This window comes from Lycorma delicatula, chromosome 7 (genome assembly GCF_047948215.1).
Source record: "Lycorma delicatula isolate Av1 chromosome 7, ASM4794821v1, whole genome shotgun sequence".
Taxonomy (NCBI): Eukaryota; Metazoa; Arthropoda; class Insecta; order Hemiptera; family Fulgoridae; genus Lycorma; species Lycorma delicatula.
The window spans coordinates 52,262,639-52,277,444 of record NC_134461.1 but is presented as its reverse complement, the minus strand read 5'-3'; the positions used below and the strand labels follow the sequence as shown (position 1 = coordinate 52,277,444).

Below are 14,806 nucleotides of genomic sequence, written 5' to 3'. Positions count from 1 at the left end.
TTTCTGAATATACACACATTATCATATTGTGTGGTGGTTATGTTGTGTCATTAAGTAGATATTTTTATACAGGTAATTTTTTTTATTTTTGTATACTAAATTGAAAGATAATTTTTGATTTACTTTTACAACTTTAAATGAATCTTTTTAACTATTACAAAATACATGTTGCATCATTTTTTATGATTTTTCATAAAGCAGTGTTTTCTTGTGTAATTTTAGATTTTCAAATCATTGATGCTGAATAATTTATTTTTATTTATAGACTCTGAATGGAGTGGATGTTGAGAAGACTGGTACCAATGTAGGTTTAGCTACTCCACTTTTGAGACACGGTATGCCGAGGTCTGTTAGTCCAAGATGTGTTGGTGGTATTGATGATGCTCAGGTGAATGATTGAATTTGAAAAAGGTCATTTTAGTAAAACCAGATAGAAGTTTACATATTAAATGTTATAAATTAGCTGTTTAGCATAAACGAACATAAAATTAGCATTAATAATAAAAGCATAATGGTAATAATAATATAACTTTATTTAATTATTTAATAATAATTAAATGCTAACTTTGTTATTTTCTAATTTTTGTTAAGTTTGCATAAATTTTTCCCATACAAACTCATCTATTAATGTAATGTGTAATTTTTTCAGGATGCATCAGCTGCTTTGCTTGATTCGTCAGATACCCATTCTATTTCTAGTACATCATTTATTTCTGCAGTTTCCTCTCAAGAAGATCTTGCTCTAGTCAACCTTCATATGCAAGTTAACAAACCTATTATTGAATCACCATTATTAATGTCCAGTTATGTTAATCACCTTTCACAGGTAAAAAATTAGTACTTTTAAACAAATTATTGTAATTTTTTTTTACAGACATCAGTTAGTCATCGACCTAACTCCCTATCTTTTTTTTTTATTTATATATCCTACTCCAGAATGCTTATCTAGGTCCGTTTGTATTTTAAATGATTTATCCTCTTGGGTTGTTTACTTTCTGTGCACCTTTTTTTCATTTTTTATTTAACTTATCTTGATTATTGGTTAAAATCTGTAACATGTCCTCTTTGAAAGGTTTGTAGTTTATGTGTTGACTTATAATGCACTTGTGCTGTTAGGTTATACCTTATAACCTATTTTCTATTTAGAGAGGTAATATCTTAGATTACATTACTCTATCTATTTGTATTTAGTACTTGTATGTAACTTCAGGCACTGAATTTAGTACTTAAGTGTGTGATATATTTTGTATACCAATATAATGAACTATACCATTTCCTAGAGAAATATTATTACATGTGTTTTTTGCTATGGTGCTATATCTTTCATGGTGGAAGAATGAAGAAAAAAAAAGATTTTAGAAATCTCTGCATAAAATAAAAAAAATAATTCCAGTTTTCTTTAAATTTGTTACTTTCAGAATTCAGCATCAAATTAAAAATGAATACCACTCATGGAAAACTTCTCATTTTCACAAACTCAAAAAAATCAGAAGTAAGAATTAAAAGTGTTTTCCTTTTGTTTTTTAAAAAGTACACAGTTTGATGTCAGTGATATTTTTTTTAAATGTTCTCAGAGTTATTTTAATGTAAAATTTTAATTTTTTTTTTTTTTGTCTTCAGTCATTTGACTGGTTTGATGCAGCTCTCCAAGATTCTCTATCTAGTGCTAGTCGTTTCATTTCAGTATACCCTCTACATCCTACATCCCCAACAATTTGTTTTACATACTCCAAACGTGGCCTGCCTACACAATTTTTTCCTTCTACCTGTCCTTCTAATATTAAAGCGACTATTCCAGGATGCCTTAGTATGTGGCCTATAAGTCTGTCTCTTCTTTTAACTATATTTTTCCAAATGCTTCTTTCTTCATCTATTTGCCGCAATACCTCTTCATTTGTCACTTTATCCACCCATCTGATTTTTAACATTCTCCTATAGCACCACATTTCAAAAGCTTCTAATCTTTTCTTCTCAGATACTCCGATTGTCCAAGTTTCACTTCCATATAAAGCGACACTCCAAACATACACTTTCAAAAATCTTTTCCTGACATTTAAATTAATTTCTGATGTAAACAAATTATATTTCTTACTGAAGGCTAGTTTAGCTTGTGCTATTCGGCATTTTATATCGCTCCTGCTTCGTCCATCTTTAGTAATTTTACTTCCCAAATAACAAAATTCTTCTACCTCCATAATCTTTTCTCCTCCTATTTTCACATTCAGCGGTCCATCTTTGTTATTTCTACTACATTTCATTACTTTTGTTTTCTTCTTGTTTATTTTCATGAGATAGTTCTTGCGTAGGACTTCATCTATGCCGTTCATTGTTTCTTCTAAATCCTTTTTACTCTCGGCTAGAATTACTATATCATCAGCAAATCGTAGCATCTTTATCTTTTCACCTTGTACTGTTACTCCGAATCTAAATTGTTCTTTAACATCATTAACTGCTAGTTCCATGTAAAGATTAAAAAGTAACGGAGATAGGGAACATCCTTGTCGGACTCCCTTTCTTATTAGGGCTTCTTTCTTATGTTCTTCAATTGTTATTGTTGCTGTTTGGTTCCTGTACATGTTAGCAATTGTTCTTCTATCTCTGTATTTGAACCCTAATTTTTTTAAAATGCTGAACATTTTATTCCAGTCTACGTTATCGAAAGCCTTTTCTAGGTCTATAAACGCCAAGTATGTTGGTTTGTTTTTCTTTAATCTTCCTTCTACTATTAATCTGAGGCCTAAAATTGCTTCCCTTGTCCCTATACTTTTCCTGAAACCAAATTGGTCTTCTCCTAACACTTCTTCCACTCTCCTCTCAATTCTTCTGTATAAAATTCTAGTTAAGATTTTTGATGCATGACTAGTTAAACTAATTGTTCTGTATTCTTCACATTTATCTGCCCCTGCTTTCTTTGGTATCATAACTATAACACTTTTTTTGAAGTCTGATGGAAATTCCCCATTTTCATAAATATTACACACCAGTTTGTATAATCTATCAATCGCTTCCTCACCTGCACTGCGCAGTAATTCTACAGGTATTCCGTCTATTCCAGGAGCCTTTCTGCCATTTAAAAAAAAAAGCCATTTAAAATTTTAATAGACTTGCAAAAAATGCTGAAAAGAAATTCAAAACCTGTGTCTTGTATAAATAAAAAAATAAATGCAGAGAAACTACATAAAGAAATTTCTTTGGAGTGTATGCTAAGACTGTCTTGAATGCTGGAATGTGCATTATTTTTTTTTATCTTAAGATTTTCAGTCAATTTTCTTGAAGTTTTGGATGAAAATATTTTTAATCTCAGAATGATATTTGACTTTATATTATTATGAATAAAATAAAGCAATACTCGTGAATGACGACAAAAATTTTTTTAAAATCTTAATTATTTTTGTAGACAGTGTGATTTTTTATTTAAAAAATCCTCCACATAATTTATCTGGAAGCACAATTGATCAACCAGAGAAACTTCCTCTCTTCAGTCTTTCAATTGACAGGTTTCCATCTAAATCTGTAACAAACCATTCTTTTTCATTCCTGAATTAACAATGAATTTCCTGTACAAAATTAAAAAAAAATCGATCAGTCCATTATGTGTTGTAAAGAGCGAATAAAAAACAAGATAAAACAAGTCAGATTGAGAATTTTCCTTTATTGAAGTTTATTAAAAAAATCACCTCTCTACTGTATGCATTATGGTGCACAACATTGAACATACTAATTTAAGAAATACTTTTAATCTTTTTTTTAGAAATGTTTGTTATTTAGTATTGTTTAAACAAATATCAGAGTTTCTTATGTTTATATAAAAAAGCCTATAATTATAATGGCTTTTCTTCCAATGCAAACTTCCCTAATATTGTCTGATACATATTAGCATGTTTAGATTATTCAAAATTTGTCTTCATATATTTTTTCTAGATGATCTCTAATCATTCTAAACGTTGTTGATTTCTTGAGGAAACACATTTTCAGTGTTTTTTTTTTTTTTATATGTTTGTCTTCATATGTTGGGGATTTCATTTTTATATTTAATCTATCTTTGAATGTACTATTTTAATATATGTTTAACGTAATGTTATTATTTGGAATAAAGATCTTTTTCTGAGCATGGAATAAAATCTTTTCTTTAAAAAAAAGTGTTACACTTTATTGTTATTAAAAAAGTAGCTACTGTTTACAAGTACAAGTACCATTGGTACAAGTATCATTGTACCTGATTGTTTTCATATATCTGCTTTCTCTCAAGTTCTATTTTTTATTGAACCTTCCTTTGAATTTAATTTCAATTTAATCGATTGTATTTCTTAACAGCTCAGAAATATTAATGTTTGTTCCTCCTTGATTAAATAACATCAATGTGCAGTATGTATTTAATAATATATATTATTTATAAAAAATAAGGTACTACTTATTTAAGAATTCTTTTATATTTTTCTGTATATCCAGTACAGTATAATTATTTAAACACTGGTTTCAATTTCAGGTTGGTTGTAGTAACTGGGCTTGTTCTTCACTACCTTCTGGATCTGATGCTTTTACAGTACCTCTTTTTCAGAGGACAAATGATGGAAGACTTGTTTATGTTGGTCAGTACTATTTTTCATTAACTTAGTGGAATGTAACGTAATTTGATAATTATCCTCAACGTTTATGACAGATTTTATTTATTACATTTTGTATTACTGGTGTTATTTTATTCAAAGGTTTTGCCTGAAGATTTAACTTATCATGTTCTCAAAGCATTATTAAGATTCTTATAATCACAAGGAAAGATTACTTTTTTTTACAATAATATTGCACGTTTTTTCTTCTTGTAAATGATTTCATGAGATGTGTTTCAAAAGTAAATGTGAGTTGCTTATAAAAAAAAAGTGGTTGGCACGTACATATTGCACGTACATAGCAGCTCAATCATTTCATTAGCTAGCTTTCAGCTTTCTTGTTTGTTATTCTTTGCCTTACTATTGGTAGTGATTAACATTGGCTGCAGCAATAAACAGTCTCTTCAGTTTGAAATTCAGAGTCCTAAATGTGAAACATTATAATGTTTCTGAAATTCATTGCAAATTGTGTAAAATTCATAGTTCTACAATAATGAATTAGGAAAGGTAGGACAGTAGTGTTTTGAGGTTAATAAAGGCAGTATAAATGTTCATGATCTAGAGAATATGGTAGGCATAGTATTTAAAAAGATGAACAAGTGAACGCAAATGTTCAAGAAAAGTGACGCTGTATAGTTAATTCCACGTATTCCATGAAGTATATTGTTTGGAGTTATTACTGAAAGACTAGGCTATTATACACTGTGTGCTAGATGGGTCCTGAAAATGTTAATTGACACACAAAAATCAAAGGATGGCATCTGCTTGTGCCTTCTTGGATTGCTGTGAGAGAGGGGGGACAGATTTTCTTTTTTCTGGTAATGAATCGTGGATTTTCTACGCCTACATCTAATTAAAATAACAATATATGCAGTGTAGTCATTCACGTTAACTAAAGCGAAAAAAAATTCAAGCAAACCTAACTAGCATGAAAGATTACTGTGACTGCTTACTGGGACAAAAAAGGTATCCTACTGGTAGATTTCATGGAGCCAGGAACAACAATCACAGGAGAGATATATTGTGAAATACTTTCAAAACTAAGGATGCAGTTCAGAACTGGTAATGAGGAATGATTTTGTCTGTAATTGTTTTCATTGACAGTAATACATGCCTACTATTTCGAGAAGATAAAACAGATGGGAACTTTTTGATCACCCACTTACAGCCTAATTCTCACATGAGTGAAACTGATACACTAGTGACTAAAGTGTCTTCATTTATGTAAAATAGACATTTGGTTCTTAACAGTGGACAAATTGAAAATTTGTTTTGATTTGGCTAAAATATCATGTAGCAGATTTTTTAACAGATAATTCATTCTTTATTCTTTGTTTTTTTTTAATGACCGACTGCCCCTTAGTATTGAAATGCACCTTATTCTTGTTCTTTTTACTTTGAATTGTTGCAGTTCTTGATTATTGAAAGGATTGGATTTAGGCTGTTTGTGAAAAATTTGATTGAGTGAAGAGTAATGAATAAAATAACAATTTTTACAATTTATTCATTAATTTGGGTTAAAGTGAGCGAGTTACATGATAAATGATTTTCTTGTGAAATCTGAAGAAGTCAATTTATTTTTTAATAAGTACTTCTTTTTTGAGCAACCAACAAACAAATTTTTACAAATGCAAAATTGTGTAACAATCATTTATGAAATGAAATTATAGAAAACATGTTGCCGTAATTTTTTATTACATATTATTCACTTTCATTCAGTTAGCATACTGATAATTGCTACTGTTATAAAGTTACTTGGAACATTATTAAAACCATTTCATACTTTTTTTGTAGCTTACCAACATTACAATCAAGTACTTATAGATTGAGCAGTATAATTATAGACTGACTAGTACTAGCAAGTGCTGTTAAATTGACACCCAATTACCACAGATATTAGGATTAGTACTAAACAAATTTCAAGTAATTGTATCTTTAATTTAATTTAATTTTTTTAATAGATAAATATAAATAACACACACAGAATACAAAACAAACATAATTTTAAATAAAACTTGAAAAACAGCATAAAATTTAGAAAAGTCTTTGCAAGGATAAGTTGAGAGCTTAAATGTTTTTGATAAACTGAGCATTGAGAACTATTATAGCAGGGGGAACCACTATGGTTTGAATTTTTTTTATTAAAGTTTTAAAGTATTTTTATTAAAGTTAAAGCTTGATTACAGTTTTCTCTAATTTAATATGTGTTTACTAAATCACTTCTTTTAATAAAAAAGTAGGAATTACAATTTAGCATAATAATAAAGTTTTTATGTTAATTATTTTAAGTTTTGTTTTTTTAAATATACAGACCAATTTATCTGAATTATTGTTGAAATTTTTGTATTTTTCTTCTAGGAAGTAAATATACTCCAAGATTTGAAACTCTAACTGAAGGGTTTACATCACTGAAAATGGTCAACAGAGTTAAAGATGGAGGTCCAAGTTCACCACCACCTGCCTCAACTAAAACACCAACTCATCCATACAACTGGGACCAGTCAGAGATTTTTGGATCAAATAACAATAGTTATGAAGCAGGTGATTTCAATTTTTTTTATTTAAACTAATTTTTTACTAAACATAATTCTACTTGATAATTTTTATAATGAATTTAGTTTGAGATTTACTTTTTATATTGGGTTTTTATCCCTTTTTTCCTTTTTACTGTTGTAGGAATTCAAGAAGAATTTTTGTCACTGAGAAATGAAAGTGGCACTCGTACTACAGTCGTTGTAAACATGAAAGGTGATGTTGATATAATGATAAGTCCACTTGTATTAGAATCTTTGCAGAGGTAAGTACTACTTTTAACTATAAAATTTAAAAAAATATTTTTTTATAATTTTCTATTATCTGTATGAAATTTACTATATTTAGCAGAAAGGTAGTACATAAATAAAAACAACTGACACGATTGTTATTAACATTGTAATGAATAAAGATAAATAAATAAATAATAAGTAGAAATTTAGCAGAAAAGTTGTAATACATAACAAGTGACAAAGCCAAATTCAGCATTGTAATAAATAAAAATAATAAAACTATAAACAAAATTATTATAAGAAAAGCTTTCTGTTTACATATATAAATTCATAACTTAAAATATTTTTCTTTATATGCATGCAATATTTAAGCTTCCCAATAAAGGTGATAAGACAATGAATAGTATCGAGAAAATTGCAACTTATTTTGGAAGTGCATTATGAATAATGACAAAGCCAAAATGACAATGACTTTTGTGTCATTGTACACAAAGCCTAGACTTCACAATTTTAGATAGGGTTTTGAAAAACCTGTAGCAGGTTATACAAGAACAAAACCTTATGTTATCATTTGAGTAGAAGACAAAGAAATCTGATGAAGAGATAAGTTTGATATGTAGAATAGACATAATAGAAGGAAAAACAAAAAAAGTAGAAGATATCACAGATTATTTAAAGTCTGTGAAATTCCCTATTATTGACTTAAAGAATAGATATTCTATTTTTGACTTAAAGAATGATAGACCTAAAATCCTGAAAATAAAAAACAGAATTTTTTAAAAGTTTGGATAAGTAATTCAAATATATAAATATAAATGTGTATTGCCTATGAAATACAGTACTACCCATGAAGTAGGTAATGCTTTATTACATATGATTATAAATGTGAAATCTTCTTTTAAAAATTTTATGTTTGGCAAGTTCCTAAATGAGTTATTTTTTAAATTACATATGTTATTTATTATTTGATAATTAAATCAACAACACAGTACAAAATTATTCAAGAAGAAATCATACAACTAAAAATTTGAAAAGAAGAATAGTTCTGTATTTTGCCAGATAAATAAAACTTTGTTTGAACTTTTCGAGATAATCAGATTCAGTTAATTTCATATTAGAACCAAAAGCATAAAAGATAAATATATTAAAAAAAGACAAAACAATGAGGTACATAAAGCAAGTAATCAAGGACAAAGAGAGTCGTACATTAAAATAAAAATTTATATTAAAGTCTTAACATAGAAAAAAGTGAACGTAGAACTCCCCAAAACAATCCCAATTATGGGGATGATGAAAAAATATCTTGAAGAAGAATCCATACGTATTTTTTAAAAACATAATAATTACAGTATTTAAAATATTTTGAATTTATTAGTTGTCTAGCATCTAAATTAAAAAGGTATATTTTTTACTAGATAATGCCAAATACTTCCCAAATAGCCTAAATCATAAAAGAATTATAAAAAAAATCTGATGTGGACACCACATGACTTCCATGTACACCTATTAAATTACATATACACATTTAAAAAAAATGAAAATTACATAAAATTTTATTTCATTAATAACTTCTGATATATTTCATATTTTTTTTATTTATTTATTGTTATTATTGGATTATTATTTATTGTAAAACTTTTATTACAATCAAAAACTTGATTGTGAATCAATTTTTTTGTGATCACAATACTTCATATAAGGAAGTAATAAATAACTATTAGTGTACAAATTTATCTGAATTAATTTTTTTTTTTATTTCTATGTTGTGACTATACTGCTTGACTATACCCATTCTTTAAGTTGTTTGTATAATGTTACGTTATTGCTCTTTGGTTATTTAGAAATTTTCATGTTATAAATAGTATTTTGTGAAAGTTTATTCCATTTTTTATTACAAAATCATATTTTTGTATTTTTTGTTCAATATGTCTTTAATTATATTAATGGACATAACTCCAAGAAAGCATTCAAAGATTGTTTCTCTACCTGAGCATACCAGTATGACACAATGACCAATAGCTTCTGATTAGGGTGTTGGACTAGGGACAGTGAATGCTATTTTTAAAAAATGACTTTTTCACCTCAAAGCAAAGACAAATATTGTTGTAAAAGAAAAAATTACTTCAACACATGATCAGTTATTCTAAATAAAGTTTTTTTTTACTACTTTCCTTGTCTTTTTTTTATTTAGATTTATTTTTTTAATTTTCTTTCTGGTTTTAATGTTAATTTAACTTTGATTTTAATTTTCTCTGTGTTTAGAACAAATTTTGTTGTTCCTTGTGTATTTTTTTAAAAGTTTGTATCTAGCTGTATTTGTAAGAAACTAGTTGTTACTTATGGTTGTTCTATTACCTAAAACTGCTATCGCTTGGTAAATTGAAACTCTGTTAGTTTTCCTCGAATAGCAAAATTAGAAATTTTTACTTCTGTCAGAAATTCTAATAGAAACGATTCTAAAATATTATGGTAGCTGCTAAAATATTATAGTAAGTTGTGTGGTAGCTGATCTACTTTGTTACTTTTTATTCTATTTTCAAAACATTATTATTATTATTATTTCATCTTTTCATATAAGTAAGCCAGTATTGTATCAGATATGAGTTGTAAAATTATGGGATACTGCTTAATAACGGCTAAGATCCATATAATTTATATTTACATGAATTTCCATAATAAACCACTGTTAATTTTTACTTCCTTGTATGAAATTGGTTTTCAGATTTCAACAGAAATATCAATTTTGACCATCCCTATATTTGTTTTTACTAGTTTTGGCATGATGCCTGTACTACGTACATATGTATCTCGCATAACTCAAAAATGATTAGCAATCAACTGGACCAAAGGTGTACAAAAAAGTCCAAAATCAAAAAAAAATATGGATTTTGGAGTTTTTCTTAACTGCAGTAATAAGCCCTCATTAAGAGCTTTTCAACGATATCTCATAAGTGGTACTTTCATTAGTTCCAGAGTTATAGCCAAATAAAATTTTAATTAATGAAATATTTGGATCTTACAAGAGGAAGGTACATTATTAAAAAAAAATATTATTATAAATTTCTCTGTGATCATATATATTATGTTTAAAAGAATTAATTTTTATTGCTAATTAATAAATACACAGATATTAAAAAATAAAAGGAGAAATTCTTTTATTAATTTATTTTTAAAGTTTCTATATAATTTTGACATTGTGATTGTTAATCATGTCAAACTTGATCCCTTAAACATCTGAATAAAGCAAGTGTGCCACATAGGTGAAAGAAGAAAGATTATTAAATTTCTAAATTCAGACCATCCATGAATGATGAAGGCCACTTTAATAAGTCTGAAAAACATATATTCAAAATTTTTTATCCTTCACCATTTTTTCTCAAGAAATTTGAAATACAATTATGATTCAAAGCCACAGAATTGACTGTTGATAAATGATTAATGAAGTAATATATACACTTTACTTACAATCTTTCTTTTTTTTGACATCGATTAGTTTCTTAGTTTATATATATTCTTAAAATTCTTTCATTTTTAAGTTCCTAGTAATTAAATATCTATCTGTATTTTTTAAACTTAATTTATTAATTTGTTAAAAAAGTTTTTTTTTTTGAGAAAAATGACATCCTGTTTTAACTTAACCTTAAAGGGTCTTCATTTATTTGTTTGCATTTGTCATGGATTTAAGGCCAAACACGTTTTCCTTTTATATTGTGAGGAATGATTTTTCTTAAAAATTTTCTGTTTAAAAATGTCAGCTACTATTTTTCTTAGAATGATAGAGAACTGCAGTAAAGGTAAAGTTTTCATTACCAAGCCACCCATAATTTGTTCTTTTCACTACTCTTTATGTTACTCGCTATTAATAAATTTGTGTTTCAGTGCTAGACATACAATATTTCATTCAATCATGCTTTAAATGGAACTGAGCTAACAGAATTAAAATTAACATTAAGCAATTTTATATTGTTACTATATCATGTTTTAAAGTTGTTCTGTCTGCATAAGCCTGGGAAAGTTATGCAACCCTTTGCTGTTTTTTCTAGTCTACTTTAATTTTATTCTAGTTTATGTAAAATTTTATTTTCATCAAAACTTTATTGTAAATTTTTATTATAATTTGTCTTATTCATTTAATTTTTTTATGAAGATTTATAGACGCATTAACTCCAACACTTAGCAGTTTACATCCTTTAAGCGTATTAAATCATTTACATTGGAATTGTATGGAAAGAGTTGAAGCTGCTAATATATTAAAAAAAGATAAATATTTAAGTCAACTACAGGGTGGAGGCAGTAAACGCAGCACTGCTGAAAGAACTAAGCCAGGTGGAACTGATGGAAGTAATCAGCCACATAGTGTTTATGAAGAATGTATTGCTACACAGATTCAGGGGACTGTCATATTACCTAAGGTTATTGTTTATTTTACATTTATATTTGCTAGTGTTTTATATTTTCTTTGAGTATACCTGACAGATGTTTAGAGTACCTATTAAATAAGGGTTATTTTATTCATTCTAATGCGTATTCAAATTCTAATTGTATATGTATGAGTACTTTAATTTTCTTAATTATCAGTGTTTAAAAATTTATTGTAACAGGTGTTTCAATAAGGATGAATCATTCTGTATCAGTGATTGCTAATTTAAATATTGGTAAAACTCTTAGAAAGTTATCTTAGTATTCAACTGTCAACTATTGCTGCTTTCTAACTTATCCCATTGTTGTTGTTCATGAGTTGAAACAATCAAATCCTGAAATATGTTTGTTGTGTTGTCATTGGTTTCATTTTTTAATGATGAATATGAAATTGAAGTACAAAAACACGTTTATTTTAGAGATAAGGCGCGGTTCTGCCTGGTGAACCATCTTTGGCTATGTGAACAGTCAAAACATATCGATGCAGAATAATGAAATCCTCTTATATTTCACCAATAATGATTAACCAATATAAAATTGGTATATGATTACCAATATAAAATTGGTATATGATTACCAATTTTAAGGTAATCTTCATGCCTTATATTGTTCCTGTAGATTTTTAATAAAACTAGAGTTGGTGAAGTTTATTATGACATAATCGAACAGTCTTATTATACAGTTTCAGCTAGATTTCACTACTTGTCATATTGGTAAAGTGACAATACTCATTTGGAAGAAGTTTTTCCAGATTTTACTCTATAAAAGTTTTTCCTTTAGGGATGCAATATTTAAAAAGTATGGTTTCATAGAGCACTCCTTGTGTACTTGATGAACAGGTAAGTAACATAACAAGTGTAAGATTTCATATACGAGGGTAAGTCAATTATTATTCGCAATGTAGTTATAGATTTTATTGCAATACAAATGGGAAACTTACATGTAAATCTTTTGTGAACATAGTCCACTTGCATTTCAACGCACTTGGTCCATTATTGCATAAGTTTCCTGATGCCTTTATAAAAGAAGGTTTTCGGTTGAGCTGCAAGCCAGGAATGCACAGCTTCTCTCACTGTTTCGTCTGAGGTAAATAGACTTAATGCCTCTTCGAGTGAAGCATACAAGTGGTAGTTAGAAGGGGCAAGATCAGAACTATACGGAGGATGAGCCAGTACTTCAGAGTTGAGTTTCTGGAGTGTTTCAGCAGTGTGGGCAGCAGTATGTGGATGGGCATTGTCGTGCAACAACACAACACCTTTCGACAGGAGTCCTCAGCGTTTGCTTCGAATTGCAGGCTTCAGCTTGGCAGTAAGCATCTCACTGTAACGTGCACTGTTTATTATCGTGCCCCTTTCTTCATAATGTTCCAATACTGGGCCTTGTGAGTCCCAAAAAACCGTAAGCATCAGTTTTCCTGCAGACGGTTGGGTCTTGAATTTTTTTTGCAGGGCGAATTTGGATGTTTCCATTCCATACTCTGCCGTTTACTTTCCAGCTCGTAATGATGGATCCATGTTTCGTCACCAATGATGATTCTGTCTAAGAAGATGTCCCGTTTGTTACCATGCGATCCGAATGTTTTTGGCAGATGTCCAAGTGTGTTTGTTTATGCAACTGTGTGAGTTGTTTTGGGACCCATCTTGCACAGACTTTATGAAACCCAAGTCTATTGTGGATGATTTTGTAGGCAGAACCGTGACTAATTTGCAGACGATGTGCCACTTCATCAATAGTTACTCGTCTGTCTAAAAAACCCATGTCATGTGGACACTCAGTGTTTTCCTCATTTGTGGAGGTAAACGGTTGTCTGGCTCCTTTGTAATGCGTAACGCTTGAGCAACCATTTTTGAATTTTTCAATCCATTCATAGACACTCTGTTGCGGCAACACACTGTTCCTGTACTGTATCGAAAGTCTTCGGTGAATTTCGGCTCCTGATACACCTTCCGATCACAAAAAACAGATCACTGAACGTTGCTCTTCTTTGGTGCAAACAGAAAGTGGAGCAGCCATGGTTAATGGCAGGGCAGCAATAATGGAACTAACCTAGCAGCATCAAACCTGCACAGACATAACAACAATTAAACCATGCATGCGTCATCTACACAACACGATAGTACTACCAACATAAACAAAAATATAACTAAATTGCGGATAATAATTGACTTACCCTCGTAGTTCATATTACGGAAAGTAACTAAGTATAGGTTGTATAAGACTGTTATTGAGAGAATTTTATTGTACGGGTCAGAAGCTTGGGAAATTAGAAAAAGAGATGAGGGAAGTTGGTGGGATAATGATGAGGGAAGATAATGGTTGTGGAGATGGATGTGCTGTGCAGGAGTTGTGGAGTTTCAAGAATGCAGTGCAAATCAGCTAATTTTGAAGTCAAGAGTTCTAAGGTTCAACCCTTAGTAAAGGCAGTTACTTTTATACAGATTCGAATACTAGATCATTAAGATTAATACTAGATCAGTTAACCACACATCTCAGGAATGGTCGATATGTGGCTGCACACGACTACACTTCAATTACATTCATACATATCTTCCTCATTTATCCTCTGAAGTGATACCTTATGGTGGTTCTGGAGGCTAAAAGAAAGAGGAAGAGTGCATGAGAAATGGAGGAGATCAGAAGAATTGGGGCAACTGGTATGATGGTGGATGTTTTGGAGGGAAGATGACTACAAAGGTATCAGCATGTTCAGATAATGGAGGAATATAAATGGCCTCGGAGGTAGTTAGAATGGACTCCAGGAGAGAGGAGTAGACATGGTCAACCTCCAAAGCAGTGGATGTCTTAAGTGATAGAGGTGATGGAGAGAAGGAATGTGGAGGAGCAAAGTTGCCAGGTTAGAAGAGTTTGGCAGTTGGGATGTGAGAGACAGCCTTTATAGATGTAAACACTCTACACTAGAAGAAGTGTAAGATTTTGTATATTAGTGAACAGAAATTTTGAAATGTTCTTGCAGTAATGAATAAAAACCTGTATTCAGGCTAGAGGAAATCATTTGCA

General features: G+C 29.5%; 1 protein-coding gene across 1 annotated transcript in view; it reads left to right on the top strand.

The window, feature by feature from the left end:
• tweek (transmembrane protein KIAA1109 homolog tweek) overlaps positions 1–14,806 on the top strand; it is a 260,309-nt gene that overhangs the window by 74,011 nt on the left and 171,492 nt on the right. Inside the window, exons 30-35 of the mRNA XM_075370220.1 lie at positions 266–388; positions 650–826; positions 4,487–4,589; positions 6,963–7,145; positions 7,281–7,401; positions 11,517–11,781. Of these exons, the coding sequence (XP_075226335.1) occupies positions 266–388; positions 650–826; positions 4,487–4,589; positions 6,963–7,145; positions 7,281–7,401; positions 11,517–11,781 (972 nt within the window). The remainder of the gene's footprint in view (positions 1–265; positions 389–649; positions 827–4,486; positions 4,590–6,962; positions 7,146–7,280; positions 7,402–11,516; positions 11,782–14,806) is intronic.